This window comes from Ciconia boyciana, chromosome 15, assembly GCF_034638445.1.
Source record: "Ciconia boyciana chromosome 15, ASM3463844v1, whole genome shotgun sequence".
Lineage (NCBI taxonomy): Eukaryota > Metazoa > Chordata > Aves > Ciconiiformes > Ciconiidae > Ciconia > Ciconia boyciana.
Genome location: NC_132948.1, coordinates 9,577,673 through 9,596,580, shown reverse-complemented (window position 1 = coordinate 9,596,580; position 18,908 = coordinate 9,577,673). Strand labels below are relative to the sequence as shown.

The 18,908-nt window shown below is 44.4% G+C and overlaps 2 protein-coding genes across 13 annotated transcripts in view; one reads left to right on the top strand and one right to left on the bottom strand.

Moving 5' to 3' along the window:
- Nucleotides 1-1,782: 1,782 nt before the first annotated feature.
- RNF34 (ring finger protein 34) lies at nucleotides 1,783-10,175 on the top strand. 2 transcript variants are annotated; one of them, XM_072880327.1, is made up of 6 exons: nucleotides 1,783-1,934; nucleotides 5,633-5,851; nucleotides 7,232-7,621; nucleotides 7,932-7,988; nucleotides 8,236-8,437; nucleotides 9,869-10,175. In XM_072880327.1, exons 1-6 carry the CDS (start codon nucleotides 1,929-1,931, stop codon nucleotides 10,054-10,056), a joined length of 1,062 nt encoding a protein of 353 aa, XP_072736428.1. In that variant the 5' UTR covers nucleotides 1,783-1,928; the 3' UTR covers nucleotides 10,057-10,175. The 2 variants fall into 2 exon arrangements, with proteins under 2 accessions (XP_072736428.1, XP_072736429.1); XM_072880328.1 differs by lacking the exon at nucleotides 1,783-1,934 and adding an exon at nucleotides 2,028-2,314.
- Nucleotides 10,176-12,139: 1,964 nt separating this feature from the next.
- KDM2B (lysine demethylase 2B) overlaps nucleotides 12,140-18,908 on the bottom strand; it is a 130,237-nt gene continuing 123,468 nt past the window's right edge. For 5 of the 11 annotated variants that reach the window (XM_072880322.1, XM_072880318.1, XM_072880324.1 and 2 more), the window contains 6 exons: nucleotides 17,051-17,724; nucleotides 15,393-15,556; nucleotides 14,764-14,925; nucleotides 14,395-14,496; nucleotides 13,851-14,069; nucleotides 12,141-13,392 (listed from right to left, as the gene is read on the bottom strand). In XM_072880322.1, coding sequence (XP_072736423.1) covers nucleotides 13,211-13,392; nucleotides 13,851-14,069; nucleotides 14,395-14,496; nucleotides 14,764-14,925; nucleotides 15,393-15,556; nucleotides 17,051-17,724 — 1,503 coding nt within the window. In that variant the 3' untranslated portion in view covers nucleotides 12,141-13,210. Of the gene's footprint in view, nucleotides 13,393-13,850; nucleotides 14,070-14,394; nucleotides 14,497-14,763; nucleotides 14,926-15,392; nucleotides 15,557-17,050; nucleotides 17,725-18,908 lie in introns of all 11 variants that reach the window. The other 6 variants (XM_072880317.1, XM_072880315.1, XM_072880316.1 and 3 more) reach the window with 3 other exon arrangements.

Below are 18,908 nucleotides of genomic sequence, written 5' to 3'. Positions count from 1 at the left end.
AGAACCTCTGCAAACGCTAGTTTTCAGCCACAAAATAGCCGATGGAGTTAAAGATCCTCAGTTAAAAACAATCTATGTGGTTACAATTTAGAGAGGCTAATGCATTAAAAGTGATCTCAAATCACATGTTATGAATATGATTCATCAAGATCTGCCCAAATTAAGGCAGGAGTGGCAACTGCAGCTGCCAGCACAGTCACCAGATCTCAGCTCTGTCAGGCCCACGTTACTCCCTAAAACATCTGTGTTTGGGAGGATTTATTGCTGGCAAGTCCTTAACAGAGCTAAAGGAAAAATTTTAGGTTTTGCTTGCTTTGGGTCATCTGTAGGACAGAGCTTTTACCCCACTTACAGCGACTGCATGAGAAGCGCTCATGTTTTAATGTAAGATTATAAAAAAAAAAATCTGTGTATAATTTGGTACTTCAGGGATGACTCTCTAAATTGACAGTTTAGGTGACATAGAAGTTTTTAAAAAACAAACTGTACTGATATTTCTTAACATGTCTTAAAGCCTTCTCTTGCATGAGAAATGTGGGAAATGTGCCATTGCTTGTTCCAACATGGTATTCACAAGGCTCTTCTACTATCTTTTAAGTCGCTTTGACTAAAATTGCAAGCTATTGTTGAAAAAAACCCCAAAACCTAGTGTGACATTTTAAATTAAATTATGCATAAAAGTTCATAGCATATCAAAAGGTTGTCAAGGAGCATAAGCATTCCCAAAAAGAGATTACTTGATTTTGAATTAAGATGTGGTGTCAGTGCAAATCCAGAAGTTGGACTGCACGAAGTATCCGCTCTCAATGCTAAAGCTGCCAAGACTGCGCCATTCTTGTGGCGATTACATACCGATTTTTTTTTTACTCAGTTCTTGTATCTGACTTGCTCCAAAAATAGTTCCAGCATGCAGAAATTATTAAAGATTGCATGCAACCTTTTGTACGGGTAAATTTGATTTGTGGTCAAAATTTATTTTCAGCCACTTTTGTCTGTTCCTCTTTTTGGCAAAGGCTGCCTTTGTTCTTGGCCCTATGTGCCCTTATGTAAAGGCTTCCTGAAGACTTGGCTGGATTTGTATTGTTGGGGTTTCTTTAATGTAAACTTCTGGTGAAAAGCTTTCAGTTCTTACAACCTATGATTATTATTTTTTTTATATATCCCATTCATAGCATAGAGAAAATAATAATGGCATCTAGAAGCTAGCTGGAACTGGATTTTTAAATAATAAACTTTCTTTTATATTATTTAAAGATTATCACCAAAGGGCTCGGTAGAATAATAATTACTTTGCCCTTTGGCCTACAGCATGGAGGCTTTTAATTCTATTTGTGATAAACGCCTGCTTGTACGCAGAGGTGCCAAAACACCAGAATTTTGGTGACTGTCAGATTCACCCCAACCCTGTGCCGGACCCCGTTATTCCACACGTTCACCAGAAGCTCGCTAGGCGGGTTACAGCCACCTTCGCTACCTCGGAGGACCGGCAGCGCCTGGCGTCGGTGTACACCTGCTTAAGTACACAGGAAAAAAGCAAAACAACCCAAAAACATGAGGTAAAAGTTCTCTCTTATTTCAGTGACACCATTATTTACGCACTTGCAGCTGTCGGTGCCCTCTTCTTTCCGTGTTTCAGGGGTATTTTCGCGCCCCCCCCTCCCGCGCCCGCGGAACCTCTGCCCCCGCCAACACACAGGCGCTTCCCATCCTCCCATTGGCTCCGCACGCTCGCTGTCCGCGGCGGGACAGCCAATGGCGTGCGGCGCGGCGGGAAGGCCCGCCCTCCGTGAGGCGGCCCGCTGGAACGCCGCGCAGGGCGGGGGCCCGCTGGCGGGGGGGGTCGGCGCCGGCGGTCGCCGCGGCGGACGGCGCCCGGTTGAGGCGGCGGCGGGCGGCGCTGGAGCACGAGTGGCGGTGGCGAAGCGGCCATGAAGGTGAAGGGGGGCTTCCTCTGGGCAGGAGAGTGTCTTTCTCCTCGCTGCGGGGGGGGAGGAGGGGGGCGAACCGGCGCGTGACGGGGCCGGGACCCTGGTGGGACGGGCCGTGCCGCCCCTCCCTCCTCGCCTCAGGCCGCCCGGCCGTGGCCGCTGTCGCTCTGCGGGCCTGTCCCGTTACCGAGGGATGCCCGGGCCGGGGGCCGCTTTGCCGAGGAGCCCCGGCGCCCTCCACTGACTCAGCAGCCGAGCAAGGCCTGGTGTCGCCGCCTGAGGCGAGCCCCCGCCCCCGTCTCCACACACCGTCTGCGGTCGATCCCCGCCGGCGGCGGCTGAAGGACTAGCAGGGCTCCGAACGGGACGGAGCCGATCTCGGGGCGGTGCGTGGGGGTTGGGCCTGTGAGGGGGGGCGGCGGTTGGGAGCCAGCCCCCCGGGCCGGTGTGCTGGGGGGCACGGCAGGGGCTGGCGGGGAGGGCCCGCTCCGGCCGGCCGCGGGGCTCGCTTCCCAAAGGCGCTTCTCCGCGTCCGAGCTTGCTGTTGTGCTTTGGGGTCAGGGCTGAGGGTTGTGGTGACCGGGGATCTCTCAGTTCGGCGCGTTCTGAGGGGTGCTCGGTCCCTGAAAAAGCCTTGCTTGATCTCAGGGTGGGTGTAAAGACGAAATTTCAGCTAAAAAATAATAAAATCCCTTCTTCTGCTCTGCTCTTGGTCTGCTGGCTTTGATACCACATCCTGTTTGCACAGATGTGTAAGGAGAAGCTCCCAGCTGCTTGGGGTGGGTGTCTTTCTGAGGTGATATTCTGATCAGGTTACTAAATGCCCTTAGAGCCAAAAACAAAAGCAGAGAATTTCAAATGCAGTATTTTGCCCCTATAGGATGCACATAAGGTATGGAGAGAGAAGATAGCTGATGGCAGCTTGTGAGAGAGAATATGGAAGTGGTGACTGATGTAGTTGGAAAGGCTTTTGGTGCAGAAATTGGCAAAATTGTAACTAATTCTCAAGGGAAGGAGTTTTTGTTTTAGTGTGTCTCATTTGTGTCTTGTGTTGGTGCTTTTCAGCATGGTCTAATTCTTTTACAGAGTAATATGAAGAGTCTAGACACTGTAATTCAATTATTGGTTAATGACACTAGTGCATAGAAAGCATCCACAGCTGTCTTAGGGTAAGGAGAAAATTAATGATGCCCATGTTGCCTTACCTTTCACCTTAAAATGACTAAATGCTTGGCAGTAATCGTAAAGAGATTTTCTGTTTGATACTAACAACATTCATGTATCAAAAATGGGTAACAAAAACTTCCTAAGTATATATTTATTTAGTGTTGACAGTGATATCTGGGCAGTTGTTACAGGCTCTTGAATAAAATAAGTCTGAGAAGCAGGTGTTAAACTATCAGGCAAGGGTTGTGGTAGCAACTGTTATGTCCTTTTAGTCGTTGTGTGTCCTGCTGCTGCCGAGACCCCTGAAAAGACCATACTCGTATAATGAAGAAAGTTGAATTCTGACAGACCCTTTTGGTTCATTGGGGTTTTTTTTCTGTTATTCGTATGTGTCTATTTTAAAATCTTTTAAATGTAAAGCTAGCTCATCAATTTTTAAGAATACATGAAGAATTAGAGTAACATTTCTGCAACTGAAAACTTTGCCTTAAGATAAGAAAAAATATTTTTCAGAAGTCCTAAGCTTTAAAACTTGGAGCTCTCTGGGATTAGGTCATTGGTTTTCAGAATGCATTTCTGAAAAGTTAATTACTTTTGCCTAATAAACTAGGATAAGTATGCATAATTTGTTTTGTATAGGAAAAATTAATATTGATCTGTTTCCACTCTTTATTATTGAAAAGTAGAAAACAAGTCTTAGTTTGATAGTTTAATGATTGTCACGGAAGTCTGATGACACCTCAGACAGGCTCCAGGCGCACGGTGTACCTGTGAGCGCAGCCGCGTGCTGGAGCTACCTGTGTCTTGGCTGCAGGTCAGGGAAGAGCCACTGGAGTTCATCCCCCTTGAACTCCATTCGCAGGAAGCTTAGGAAGATTTTCTCCTATGCGTGGGGTGCCCACAGCATGGAGGTTTCTTGTTATGCCTGGGACAAACTTTGCTCTTGAAATACCTGTAAAATTAGACTAGTGAATTTAATTTGTTGCGGGTATATTTGATGTTATTACTGCACACAGAGTTATGTGTTGTACAGCTCAGAAGCAAAATAACCGTGTTCAATATCTTGCTGTGTTGATGTCAGCTTACAACAGTAAAAGTGAAGTACCGAGTTTGCGTGGGTTGGAGAGATGCTTTTGATGTTCCATACTTAAGGCACTTACATGAAGGTGGTGGTGTAGAACATGTTTGGTCCTATGGCATTGTTTCTCACAGCTTCTCTCTAGACCAGAGTGAGGACTCTTGTCTTCCTTTTTGTGCTTAGTGGTTTGAAAGGAGATGTTCTGGCATATCCCCAGTTATTGTGTTAAGTTCCCACAAATGTAATAGGACTGTGTTCGGTTCAGGGGAAATGTGCAATTTAATATAGAAATTAGTCTAGTTACTACAGGAATTAAAGCACCATTATTGCTGAGCTGAAGTGCATGTTCCGGTTGGTTTAGGTTTTACAGCAAGAGCTACAAGTCTCAAAAGCAATTATTTTATGTCTTCATGCTTTGAAAAAAAAGATGCTGCCCTGGAATGAAAAACAGAACAGCTCTAACTAGCATAGTTAAGAAAAAAAAGTATGAAAAAAAATTTTGTTTAAAGGAAGTTGTACCACTCAGCTTCCTTTCAGAAAGAACCTGATGCAATTCTGTTTACCTTTTTTTTTTTTTTTTTCCCCAGTAGGTTTCAGTGAGCCACATGACAGTCATTAAACATGTGACCTGAACCACTTGGAGTCCAAATTCTAACATTAAGTAGAATATGCACTTCTGATAAAGAGTTTAGTGCTAAAGGCTTTCAAGGATAAAAAGTAGCAATTTATTTATGTATTTAGAATTTTTTGTAGTGTTTTAAGATTAAATTGTATGACTCAAAACTGAAATCCACTCAATATAGAGTAAAGTTCATTTAGAGTTATTTTAATTTGTTAGACATTTTGTAAGACAACGAAACAGCAGGTTCAGAGAGGTCTTAAAACATTTCCCTCTCAGAGAAACTAGACCATAACTAGTTTCTAATTAAGAATGGTTTGTTACTTGGAAGTTTGAAGACCCAGAAACATTTTTTGGAGAGAGTTTTATTGTGAGTCATATAAGAGCTGGATTAGTTCTGGAGAAGATCCTGCAGGGGACAGCTCTGCCCTGAGTATGACAGATTGTTGTGTTGCAGCCTGTCGTCATTTTTGGTTTTGCCCTTCACCTACGACTGGCTGTTAGTCTCTTCCTTCTTTGCTCTGCTATTGCGTTACCTCCTCAGATTCCTTACCCTTTTTGTGTGGAACTCTGCTAGAAGATGAATTATGAAAGCAAGCTCCTTGCGCCTGCGTGAGCCTCTTGGAAGCAAATCTTACCTACTTTGGTTTGCAGCTGGGAAATGGAGATTATTGGGCTGTTACAGACATTAGTGTGCTGAATTCCTGGTGCTCTGGGAATTCACACCGCATGCTTTTGGGATGATGACAGATGGAGTGAAGTAGCTCTTCAGGAGCAAGTCACAGCTGATGTGGACTTTCAGGTATTAATTTTCTTTTTTTGCTTTGTGAATGTTTTCAGGCGGGAGCTACTTCCATGTGGGCTTCCTGCTGTGGATTGCTGAATGAAGTCATGGGTACGGGAGCTGTCCGTGGCCAGCAGGCTGGCTTTGGGGGAGGTGCTGGCCCATTCAGATTCACACCAAATACAGACTTCTCAGCATATCCATCTCCAGCTGCAGCAGGCGCTAACATAGTTTGCAAAGCCTGTGGACTTTCCTTTTCAGTTTTTAGAAAAAAAGTGAGTATGGTTTCTATTACATAATATTTTTACTCATATGAACTGATCTGTAGGCATACTGGGAGATGAATGTGTATTTTTTCCTTAGATAAGGAAACCTGAGGCAGATAGCCAGGAAGGGAGTAAGTGCCTTATTCTGAGGTCACAGGAACTTAACGGCAGACAGGATTAGAAGTTAAGAGGTCTGATGTTCATTAATCGGTGACACATTGGATCTGGTCTGCCCTAAAAATTAGTGGATTCTAATTTGTAAGATATGTGTTTTAGCTTCAGAATCTTAAACATTAAAACTTATCTGTTTTTGAAGATGATACCAAACATAGTGGTTGGGTACTGGAATTAACAAATTGCGTGATGGAAAAACGAAAAACTCACAATATACTATCACAGTTTCTTTCTGTGAAATACTCGTGTAACTCTGTTTCCTAACCAGGTTCAGTTCTGTTAAATGCTATTGCACTCTGACAGCTTCTCCCTTCATTTGGAGGCAGGTTGGTGGGTTAATGCAGATAAATAAAATTGGGATTGTTAACATTATTTCTATGTATCATGATTGTCCATCATCATTATTTTGTCCACTCAGTGACCTAATTCTCTGCAGCTCTTTTAGATAAACTTGAAGCCTCTTTTTTCACTTTGTGTGTTGTTTCCCCTTCCTATGTGTCCTTTTGTTTGCATGGCAAACACCTTGTTGAATTAAGTGTTGTGTATGGACATTTTCTGAAGCTAATATTAATTTACTAAAATCCTGAAAAACTCAGAGTTTGGGTTTGTTCACAGCAGATGAGATGACCATTTAAAATCGCTGCTTGAAAGTCTTGCCTAGTGTAGCTTTTGTATGTTGTAGAGAGTCTTTTGAACAAAGCTCTCTTCAGAAATGACATCTGTGCATTTGGGGAATAATTACCTACCATGTGATTCATCACATTTCAAGCCTACTTTGAATTCTTTGAATTGATGGAGGAAGAACTATGTTCTTTAAAGTTTGGGGATTATACTGTTTTTTACACATGTGAAAAGAGCAGTGACACTTAGTATATTGAAAAGTACTTTAACATACCATAAAATTGACTGTCTTTCAAGTTCATTTATTGTCTAAACAACTTCAGTACTTCATTTGTTTGTTTATTCATAGTGTTTTTTCATTGAAACCTCAAATCAGCTGACAGTAGTGCTACAAATGCAAGGGACTGCCTTGGAACACCTGCAAAACTATTTGACAGGGCAGTTTTCTAGACTTAAATCCTAAAAGTGGATTAAAAGTCAAAATGGAGGTTAAGACACTAATAGTAAATGACATGGCCTGGAGAAGGAAAGAGCAGGGTCTAGATCTATTTTCTGTGACATACAGCTGAATGGTTATTTTCTCTTTCTACTTAGCATGTGTGTTGTGACTGCAAGAAGGATTTTTGCTCAGTTTGTTCAGTCTTACAAGAGAATCTCAGAAGATGTTCCACTTGTCACTTGCTGCAAGAAACAGCCTTTCAGCGACCTCAGTTAATGAGATTGAAAGTAAAGGATCTGCGTCAGTATCTGATTCTCAGAAACATACCAACCGATACTTGCAGAGAGAAAGAAGACTTGGTGGATCTTGTGCTGTGCCATCATGGATTAGGTTCGGAGGAGGATATGGACGCTAGTAGCTTGCATTCCTCACGGTCGCAGACTTCGGGGTTTTTTACTCATCCGTTTTCTATGTCTGTATCGGTGTCATCTCAAGGAGAACTTGCAAACAGAAGGGGAAGCACAGGAATTGGAACACCTTCACGGGTATGATAATTAATGTGTTTTATGGTATAGCATAGCTTGCCTTTTTTTTTAATAGGTATGCATCGCTTTAAAATAAAATGCCAATTGGTGCAGTTCAGGGTGGCAGGAAAAATGCCTTTTGTACCTCTCACCTCAAAACAGAAGATTACCAGATAAGATTACTAGTTTAGATGATAGATGTGACTTAATTTGGTAACGATTGGTAGCAGTTGAAACTTCAACACGTGATCTGTGAGCATTTTGGTACAAAGGAAAATATTTTATAAGGGATAATGAGTTTTTATTCTGATTACTTTCATTTTGTACACAGGGACAAACAGAAACATCTTCTATAAATAATGAAGAAGAAGAAAGTGCTGAAGAGCAGGTGAGATATGAACTATCCAAAGAATGGGTTTTTGGCATGTGACACAACAAAGTGTTTAGATCTCTGTCAACATTTACCATCACGCTCTAGTTCTTTCAGAGTTAGCTGTGTCTAGCAATGCATATCTGCAAATACTTGTTTTAAAAAGAATAAAAAATTAGCCAAGCTGCTGCAGCTTAATGTAGCACCAGATCTGGTGCTCTGAACTTACTGGGACAGTTAAAAACATACAGTTGATGTGTTTCAGACCCCTGGATTGTCCAGAAAGCGAGCGAGGGCATCTTTGTCCGATATTTCAAGTCTGGAAGACATTGAAGGGTTGAGTGTTCGGCAGCTGAAGGAAATACTTGCATGTAATTTTGTCAACTACTCAGGATGCTGTGAAAAATGGGAACTTGTGGAAAAAGTGAGCAGGCTATACAGAGAGAGTGAGGAAAACCACAAGACACGTAGGTTTATCTTTAATTCTCACTTTCATAAGACTACTTATTTTCTGGTTTCCAGTAGCTGGTTCTGCCAACAGAAGGACTTGGTATCCGACTTGGTCTGCTCAGCTGGAACAACTGGAAAGTGTGTTTTAACAACTGAAACTGCATCTAGAGTAGTTGAACATGATTCTACTGAGTAAATGAAGCTTTCCAGGATTGTGCTGGTTTTTTGAGACTCTTTTCCAAAGCTGAGAGCTCAGCTTTCACGGTGAAGGTAAAATGGCACAACTGAGAAGCAGTTCCTCAAAGAACATGAAACTTGGCACCTCCACGTCCTTTATTAGGTTTCACAAGGTATTAGCTAGAGCTTCTCAGTAGCTGTCAACAGACCAAAGCAATTCAGGTATTTTACTGTGGTAGAGAATTAAAAGCTACAGTGGCAGAAGTCCAAGTTCGAGTGGTTTGGTCTCAGTCCATGTTTTCATGATAAGGTGGTTCTGTGGCTGCAGCTCCATGACTAGTATTCTTCTGCCCTCTGTTACACTCAATTGGAGTCTGTCACTTGCATGATTGTAGTGTATCTACAGACCCATCCCTGGTCACAAAGTATGATCTGAGGAGCAACTTTTTGATGTCATTACCAGCTTGAAAAATGCCTGCCTGCCTCTTTCCTGCATCCTGCTGGCAGGCTGTAAAGAACAGGGGACTGTGGTGACTGAAAAACTTATTAGCCCTGGGCCACTTGACAGCCAGATTGTGCCAGCATATACACTGCAGGGGCTGTGATAATCGGGTGTGAAATAATCAGCTAATTGGGGTGGAGAAGGATTGTGAAGGTGGGGGATTGTTGGTGAATGTCAAAACATGGCTTAAGGGAGGCCCTCAGTTTTGTCATAAACTGGAATTGAAAACCTGTCTGAAATCAAGCTTTAAATTCAAGATCCCCTCCCCCAGTCTGACAGAACATTTGGTTATTGATAGGGAATGTTTATTTGCAGTGAAACTTGACAGGTTTTGATCAGTTCTGCCACCTTTACGGCCTACTTGAGGCTTCCACTTCTTAGTCTGCTTTATTATTATTGAGTTTAATCTTCTGAGGAAAGTGTTCTGCCAAATGAAGTAAGCTCAGAGATGGAAAACCACCATGCTCTGAATTTTAATCCAGTACATTATTTCACAGTCATTATGTTCTGAACTGAAAATGGTTTCTGAGTTTAAAGTATGAAATCAAATAGTGGATGTTCACTTAGGTATTTTCTGGTTCTTGTTTCTTTGGTTGTGTTTTTGAAGGAATATAGATTAATTCTTAGCTGTGGGTTAGAAAAACTGTTGTGAACAGGGAGCAGCACTACTCCACGCTAAATTAGCTGTATATTTTAGTGGTTGCCTGAGCTAAACTTAACTGGCTTTCCAGGGCCTGAATGCATGACCTCCCTCTCTGTTGGTTTTCAGAGGGTGAGAAGATGCAGCTGAACGACAACGACGATAACCTGTGTCGGATCTGCATGGACGCTGTGATCGACTGCGTCCTGCTGGAGTGCGGCCACATGGTCACTTGCACCAAGTGTGGCAAGAGGATGAGCGAGTGCCCCATCTGCCGACAGTATGTCGTACGGGCCGTGCATGTGTTCAAATCTTAAACCAAGACCAAAAATGGATTTTATAGTCACCCTTCCAGGATTTCTGTGGGCAGGTGTGCCGAACCTTGGGGCATATGTCAGCTTTTTAGTTCTCAATAAACACAACCTTTTGAACATCAGGATCTAGAAGTTTGTGAAACGTTTTTCTACAGCATACCGAACCCTACGGTTGGGCAGTACCACATGATGCCTGTGTGTACAGTAATAGTGCTGCCTGACTTACCTTATTAAACCCACAAACTGTTTGAGTCAAACTGTTTACAGCAGTTCTTGCTCTCTTCTGAAGAATATCACCTCTGATTATCGCATTCAGTACTCAGCAAGTGGTCAGAAAACACCTCTGCTCGACCATATTAGTGTTATGTTGTCTAGTGCATTAGAAGCAAAGAATATATCAGTTGAATATTCTGCTTTTATGTAATTATAGAATGTAACTGTTCCAACACTGTCCCTGCAACAGTGTTAACAGTATAAAATGACTGTAGGAAGCACTGCCATTAACTGCACCTGCACAGAAGCCCTTAAGCAATCTATTTTATGCTGATTGCTTTGTTCAGAATGTCTGCCGTTACCCATGCACTGTCTTGGCCATTTGTTGTAAGTGTACAAAAAGCTCCATCACTTTGCAGGGCTCAGTTGTTTTGCAGGGCTCTGCCATGTAGTGTCCAAATACTGATTACTAAGTGTTTTTTAGTTTAGGAATAAAATATTTTTTTAAAAAGGGGTGTAGTAAACCATATTACTGTGGTCCTTAATCCACTCATGCCTATTGTAACTATTAATCTTATGTGTGATGATTGTACTCCATGTGCTGACAACCTGATGTTACTGTGAATACTAATCAGGGTCAGGAAACTACTTGCTGCTAACATGTGGAATGTAGGGTGTTACTAACCTTAAACGGGAGGGGGGGTTCTTAAGGGGAAGGAAACATGTATTTGTTTAAAACCTCATGTTCACAGACTTCTAACCAAGGCTGAGTTGCTATTAACCCACTGGCTGCTGAGTGACCTGCACTGCTGTCAGCCCTTGTGGGCTTTGTGCCAGCAGCAGGGGTAAGGGTCCTCCTGGAATAAGAATTTTAACAGCCCTTGCAGGACACTTAAGACAGGCAACTTGGGGAAGACAGGGGCAAGAATAGCTCTTGTTCTGGGGCCAGGCTGCCTGTGGCCAAGCATGGTCAGGACAGAGGTTGGTTATATTCACTGTAAAAGAAAAAAACCAGAGGCCAGTAAGGCCCCAGTCTGCCCTGGATGGTTTTCCTTTAAGCAGGGTCAACCAATGAAGCTACAGTTTCTCCTTTTAATTTCCTACCTGCTAGCCAAGTGGCAGGGACATGTTTTGCCTAGGCTGCAGTACCTGAGAACTCTTACCTCTGCTACACTGTCACACCTGGTCTTCTTATGCAAAAAATTAATCTGGCTTATAAAAGAGAAAGTAGCTCCTCCTTAAAATAAAATACACAGCTTAGAGACACTGCTGGTTATTTTTCAGAAGGGAGCAAACCTCTCAATGGCTTTATTTTTTAGAAGTAACTTTTTAATGGTACTTAATTCCTGGAGCCTCTGTTCAGTGGGTAAGCTCATGAAGAAAAACATACCCTGTATGTTATTTCCATGCTGGTCATCAGCCACACAAGCTTAATAAAGATTTGTGATGGGCTTTCTCTGCCTCTGTCTCTTTTCTTAACCAGCTCTGGGAGTGCTGATGTTACTCAGCTCAAGCTTTAACATTCTTCGAGATGTTAGTGTTCCTCTAGACTAATCGGGGCAGATTCCAGCTTGAGGAAGGCACATAATATCTATTTTACTCCCTCCTTAGTAAAAATGTGTTGGAATACACCACCTTAAAGGCACAGGACAATGACCAAGTGCTGTGCAGTACCACCTGGAGCATGACAGGAGGAGGGGCTTCTGCAGTGAACCCTGGCTTTCACCGAGGCTAGAAACCACCACCTGCTCCATGCTGGAACCCCGTGGGCTCCCTGCCATCACTGCACACCCCTGAGGCCCGACAACAGCTTGCCCCCAGACCAACCCCCCAGTGGAACAGAAACCCGCAGAGCCAGCGCCTGTTTTTGTACAATTGTTTATACAAATTCAACAAAGGTAAAACCGCATCAGGAAGGTCTACGAAAACAACACCATACAACAATGGCACTTATGAATGCAGAATTTTACAATCAGGAAATAACCATGTTATAAACCTTAAATGAGAACTCAACTCACACTTCAAAGAAAGAGAGACTACGTTTGACCATTTATTCTACGGCTGGACTCACTGTATAAATTAATTTTATATTGAGTACAAGAGCTCATGCTACAGAGTGAAACCCTCCTATGTGCAAAAGCTGAAATTGGAATTCTTTAAAATTTTGAGAAAAAGGTGATTTCTATACAGATAAAACTTGGCAAAGTGTTTTACTTCAACTATAATTTACACCTTATTTCCACAACATGCTTATGTCACTTCTGAAGTATACAAAGCAGGATATAAACTTCCATTAAAACATGCTTTAAGTTGAAAGTATTAACCTACTTTTCCTGACCTGGGCACGTTTGCAGATAGATACTGTCTACGAAGTATAGGTTAAGTTCTCGCCTACCATAAGTAAAGATAAAAATTGGCAATCAAAACCAAAACACTGGTAATGCATTCAAACATTGCATAAATAATTTTTAAACAATTTTTGTACAAAAATAGTTCTGCATAATGTAAGATGTAACAAAACAAAACGTGTTAAGAAGGCAGAAATGCAGTGCGTGGTCCACTTTAATGACACCAACTTTTTTTTGTTGTTGTTTTAAGAAATGAAAAGCAGAAATCAAATTTACACTACCAAGCACATGCTGTGGTACTTTAAATAACAGTATTTCTTGGAGATCAGTCGTCTTCCGGGTGTGAACAATTATCACCAGTAACAGTCGCCTTATGAATTTGCATAAGAGCCAGTGCAGGACATCCCAGGTAGACGGAATTAGTGGCACAAGTTGAAATTCTTAACATGGGTAGTTTCATGTTCTCTCCTCGACAAGAGTTGTAAAATCCAATCACGGTATTTTTCCAATATTCCAAGTTCCCAATTGAAAATAAAATCCCTACGTGTTCTTAGTCCCTTCCCCCCCTCACCCCAGTATTTACACGTGTCCTTTAACTAACTCAGTTTTTGCAGAAGTTTTTCTTCCACTTGCCCAAACTGAACACTTACTGACATTTCTGCTATAAACTGCTCGCAGCCTTCTTTTGTCACCTGCTTGCAGTACCTCAGGTCGATCTGGCAGATGTTTCCACAACGTTTGAAGTAAGACAGGCACTGGTCAGTAACCTTATTGCAGTCTGCCGGGAAAAACAAAACAAAAACAAAACAACAAAACAGGGAGAATTTAACAGCACATCTCCGTTTGTTCTCCAGCACGAGGACGGTTTATCCCGACTGCGGTAGGTCCCTTCTTGCTCCTCCCATGCTGTGCTGATAGCGAAATCGCCCAGCCAGCCCCACAGCCCTTCTCTGATCCCCGTGGCTCTGTCGTGTAACTGAGGAGATAAAGCAAAGCACGCCAGATGTGCGGAGCGGCGGCCTTGGAAAATCCCCTGCGGAGGATGAGCGAAGTACGAGACATGGCTCCTAAGCGGGAGGCAGCAGTCCTGTCAGCTGGTGGAGGGCCCGGGGAAAGGCTGGGCGGCTGCGGGGTTACTGACACCAGCAGCTGGGTAAAACCACTGCCACTGACCAGCATTTCACACAAGTCTAACGCCAATGGGCAATCCCCCCCCGCCCCCCTTGTGTTGCTTACCTGATAAATTAATTTCTGTTAATGAATCCCGCGTGGTGGTTCCGACCGCGGTCAGCAGGTTAATAGACTGATCTGTCACGTGATTACAGTAACTAAGATTGAGTTTGGAGAGCAGAGGCATGTGCCTTATGATCAGCCGCAAAGAAGCATCTGTAATATCCAGACCAGCCAAACGCAGCTCAACTATGTTCCGTAGTTTACTCCGGTTGTCGATCTGACCTGGAAAGCAGAGGCAGCCGGTCACTCCCAAAAGTCTCCCCCTGAACTGCAAACATCTGCAGATCTATATGAAATGCACTGTGACACACAACACTGCTGCCCTACGTCAACTTCAGACGCTTTTGCCTGTCTGGAGCTTTGGAGGGGACATCAGCAGGAACACTTGTCTATTTTTGGAACAGGCACGTGGACAAAGCCACCTCCCGATTTCAAAACAAAAGGGATGAAAGTAACTGCAGGGGCCCAGTGGAATTACAAGTCGGGAATAAGCAGTAGGCTGTGCAGTGCATGCCAGAAAGCAGATCTGATTTGCTCAAAATTTCACCTGAGCTGATATCCGGGCGAATGTGGCATGACCCACAGAACTGCTCCTTCCCTGAACTGGAAGAAAGTGTTTCCATACTCTCTAAAGTACACCCGTTGCAGCCTGAAGAGAAGAAAGTCAGACAGAAAACCAGCACAGTGGCTCAGATGACTGTTCAGCAGCCAGAGAACATCACTTGTTACCCAGCGGCTTCCAGCGAGGAGGTGTTGCAAGTCACTACTTTGAAACACCTCGCGCATCAGCAAAGCCCAGAACCCCGCCGGTGCTAGCTGCAGGGGTTTCTGCCCGTTTCCTCCAAGGGGGACTATCAGCAGAACATGCCACAGAACGGCTGGCACAGGTCTCCCACGTGCTCCTCCCGCCTGTTACCTGGCCGGTTATCTGTGGGTGGCGACAAGAGGTCTCTCATTTGTGCGTCTTTCAGGCCTTCTGCCCACTGCACGTCCAGCGTTCGGAGTAAAGGACAACTGGAACTACAAAGTGCCGACACTGCTATCCATGAGCACCCTGACAACAGCAGGTCTCGAAGACCTGCAGATACAGAAGAAGTTGGAGCACGTGGCCTACCCAGAGAGACATCCGCGGTGATCTCTGCTACCATGCACAGGTTGGGTGAAGCCCAGTGCTGCCCTGGCGAACAATCCCAGCGTTCCAGGGCAAGCAGGGACCCCGTGAGCCTCCTCCTGCCCAGCTCCCCGCCTCTCCCACTATCTGGGTGAGAGCAGACCCCCACCACCCCCTCTACTAATCACGTCAGCACAGGCACTTTCCACAGCAACATTACCTGTTGATGAACACCTGCCTCAAATTAGTTTACCTAGCATGTCAAGTAGTCACAACATAGCCAATTTTGGGCCCATTTTAACCCGCCGATGCTTCACTCCTACATGTCTGCTCCTCTCCTAAGATACCCAGATCCCTGTAGACGTTCCTCAGAGATTGCAGATTAGGTACAAACCGGTTTGCTACATTCAGTGAAGTGGTCAAAAAACACTTACCTGGCAGTCTGTTGATAAGCCAACTCAGCTGCTTTTTAGATATATTTGTCCAGCTAAGATCAAGGGTTACAGGCTGTCTCCTAATAATGCCACTGAGCATAAGTGGAGTGATGGATTTACAATGGTTTAAATCTATTTTGGTCCATAATCTTTTGTCACAGCACCTACCCAAAAAGAAAAAAAAAAAGCCAACAGCACTTAATTTGGTGCTTGTTTTGATTTATGCAAGACTTTAAAAGGTGTCATTAAACAGTAGGGAAAACTACAGCATTTAACTGAAAATAGCACAAATAAGGCTGAGTGATATTAAGATAAGCACACCACCACAAAAGGTTATGTAGGTTTGAAGTTTCTCCATCAAATATGTCATGCAATAAAGCATGGAATTATTTCCACAGAATTACAAGTGTCAACAACTTCTGGTCCCATTTTAAGTCATCACAGCACTTACTAAAATCCATTTTCTAGCCTGAAGACAAGCCACACCTTCTTGCTTACTCTTTTAAATATAAAGACAGGTTTTAAATATTACTGTCCTGATTTCCCCTGTGCTTTCCTTACTTAAAACCAGTGAATTTTGTAAAACAGATCCCCCCTCCCCTGCTCTGTGTTTTTGTGTTATTCCTATCTACGTGGCTTATGTGTTTTTACGCTCTCTTTGTGGTTCTTCAAGGCCAAAAAGCAAGAAGTCCTAACAAGCGTGCAAGATTCTGCATTTTGTCATTTTTTCCATTAGAAAATGCTGCACTTACGTGGAAAAGGCATTTACCAGCTTTCTGTGACACCAAGAAGCCCACAGAGGAGGCACTCCGCACACATCATCTTGCAGTGAATTATCAACCTCTCAACCTTCCTGTCATTTACCCAGTTTGTTACTAGACTGTGCTAGAAAAGAGTCTCTCTTACAACCTGCCCATCTGTGTGCACATTACAGCTGAACCCGAGATGACAGCCAACAAGAGACTTCACTGCAGGTTCAGTGAAACATATAAATCTGTCCGCTAATGCTTCCTGCTGCCATACAGTCACCAACTGTGTCAATGTTCACACTCTGGTACCCCGGGCACCACGTAGACACACTGCAAGTGAATACAATAACAAAGGATTCCTCCATCAGCTCTGCCGGTACAGAACACAGCAAACGGGATCACTTTCCACATACCCTCTACAAGGAAACAATCAGCACGGACCTTCTGAGGAGAACACTGAGGGCACTGGGAGATCTTCACTATATCTCAATGATATTTGATAGCTGAACTGAACAAACAACAGCATTAGCAGTCAGCAAGTCCTGGGGGCAGAATGACACCAAGACTTAGCATGACCTAAACTGTCTGTTCCAGCAGGCAAGGACATTGTGGTGTCTCACTACACAACAGGCTGCTCTGGGGCGTTACAGCCCCGGCAGGCTGATGCCGATGCTGACACACATAGGCACACTTCTCAGAAACAGCAGTTCCCAGCATTTCTGATGGGAACACACCAGAAGACATGCTACTTCTCTAGACACTGCTGGTCACCCCTTCTCCTTGGCCTCAACAGAGCTGCAGTGACGACCTGCACACCTCTTCTAGGAGGCATTAGTGCCTCTGACACCTAATTCCCTTGAGTCCATCCCACTACACATTAGACCTAGCTCCATTTCCCGCCCTCCTTACCATCTGTTCCAGGTCTTGCAAACTCTCATACAGATGCACAAGTCCCTATGACTGAGGTAGCTAAAGACAGCCATCCAGACTTCCCGCTGCATCACGTGGGCTGCCCCGTCATCCAGGGGGAGTGAGTCCGGAGGGGGGCTGATGGGAGGCGGCCGGATAACGTGCCGTTCCATCTGAATGCATTTGGGAGGAGAGAGCGAAGGCGGTGGCCGGGTTATTCCCCGAGGTGTGCTTCGCAGGCTGGGGATGAGCTGGTGCCTCAGCTCTCGGGGAGTCCCGTTTAACCCTTTGCTGAACCTATGGAGTCTCTCGCTGTTGTTCAAAGCACGCTTAGGTTCCTCATTCTCACTCTCAGGTTCAGATTTGATGGGTTGGTGATTCTCATTGGCAAGGCTGTTCTCGGTTTTTTGGATCTCCTGGTTGAGCTCCTTGCTGAGCTCCTTGCTCAGTTCCTTATTGGGAAGCCGCCTTTTCCTCCTCATCTTGAACTTCTTCTTGTCCCTGGGCTCGGCACCCTCTGTGCTGGGACCTGCAGTGGGCGAGCTGGACCGTGACTGGTCACTATCCTTGGACCTGGGAGGTGCTTCTGGCAGGTCATCCTCTGGCTCCTGCTTGAGGCGCCGCAGGGGTTTGATCATGGCAGTTCGGTCATCTGGAGCCTTCCATGATCGCCGCTGAAAAGGAAAAGACAAGGGCTGACTATTTGAGCAAGAACTCAGCAAGTATTCAGCAATACTTCACATGCTGATGCTCCACACAGGCAGCCTTCCCTGGGGGGGTCAGGCTGCCTGCCAGCACTGGGCCCCACCCATCCAAGCACAAGGGTACATTCACCAGCCAAAGGTATCAAGTTCATGTGCCATCGTAGATGAGGAGTCCAGCTATTGGCTCTCCAGACTCCAAGAGAGTGATAAATGCATTTATTCACCATGCATAATCCTGCAGATTTAAGGGCCTTACTCATTACACAGTGAACAACTTATATACAGAACATTAGCAGCATATTATAGACAGCTTTTTCCCCAGCAGGCCAGAAGAAACCAGGCTTGGGACACATTCACTGGGCACCCACTTTAAACACTGGCTGACGTGTTCATGCCCAATGGCCAAAAGGTCAATTTTTGAAACCTCCTGAATCGCAATCACTGACTCGCACTGTGGCTGTGCTGTTGTGGCCCTTATTGCTGGATACTCGCAGCCTCATTTAACTACGTTTTAGCTGCTCCTTTACATCTTAGACTGCTCGTCTTCTCAAGCTTCCCTCACCTCCAGTGCATGCAGAACAGGGAATCTGACTGACAGGTCTGACACACTGCTAGCCTGGCAAGACCTCACGCTGACACGATCTCCAACACAACGCAGGCTGACAGCGGTCAGCTGGCACCTTCTTCCCTGCCCTGGTCACTGTTCATAACGGCAAACTGCACTTCACTTGCTTGCATTAATCAAATCTCTCTGATGCACACCAGATAGAAGCATAAGAGGCGTACAAACTAAGACCAGGGAAGACTTCAAGTCTAATCTGATCATTACAAGCAAGAAAGAAGCCACCAACTGTTAAAATGAAATAGCTCTAACAAGAAGAGATCTGGACTGGCAAGAAAAGGTGAACTGCTGTGAACACACTTGTTATATCAGAAAGTCTATGCTTTCGCAATAAACTACTTGGATCAAGTCAGTGGATGTGCTCCTGTGCTTCAGACCACGGCACACAGCAGAGAAAGCTGATCACCCTGTCTTTAAATTAACGTACTACAAAGGGAGAGATCGTGGTAAGTTAGTGACAGGTTAGGATAAAAAAATTATAACATCAGACTACTGCCAGCTTGCAGCATCCTTCACACAGGGTACTGACGAG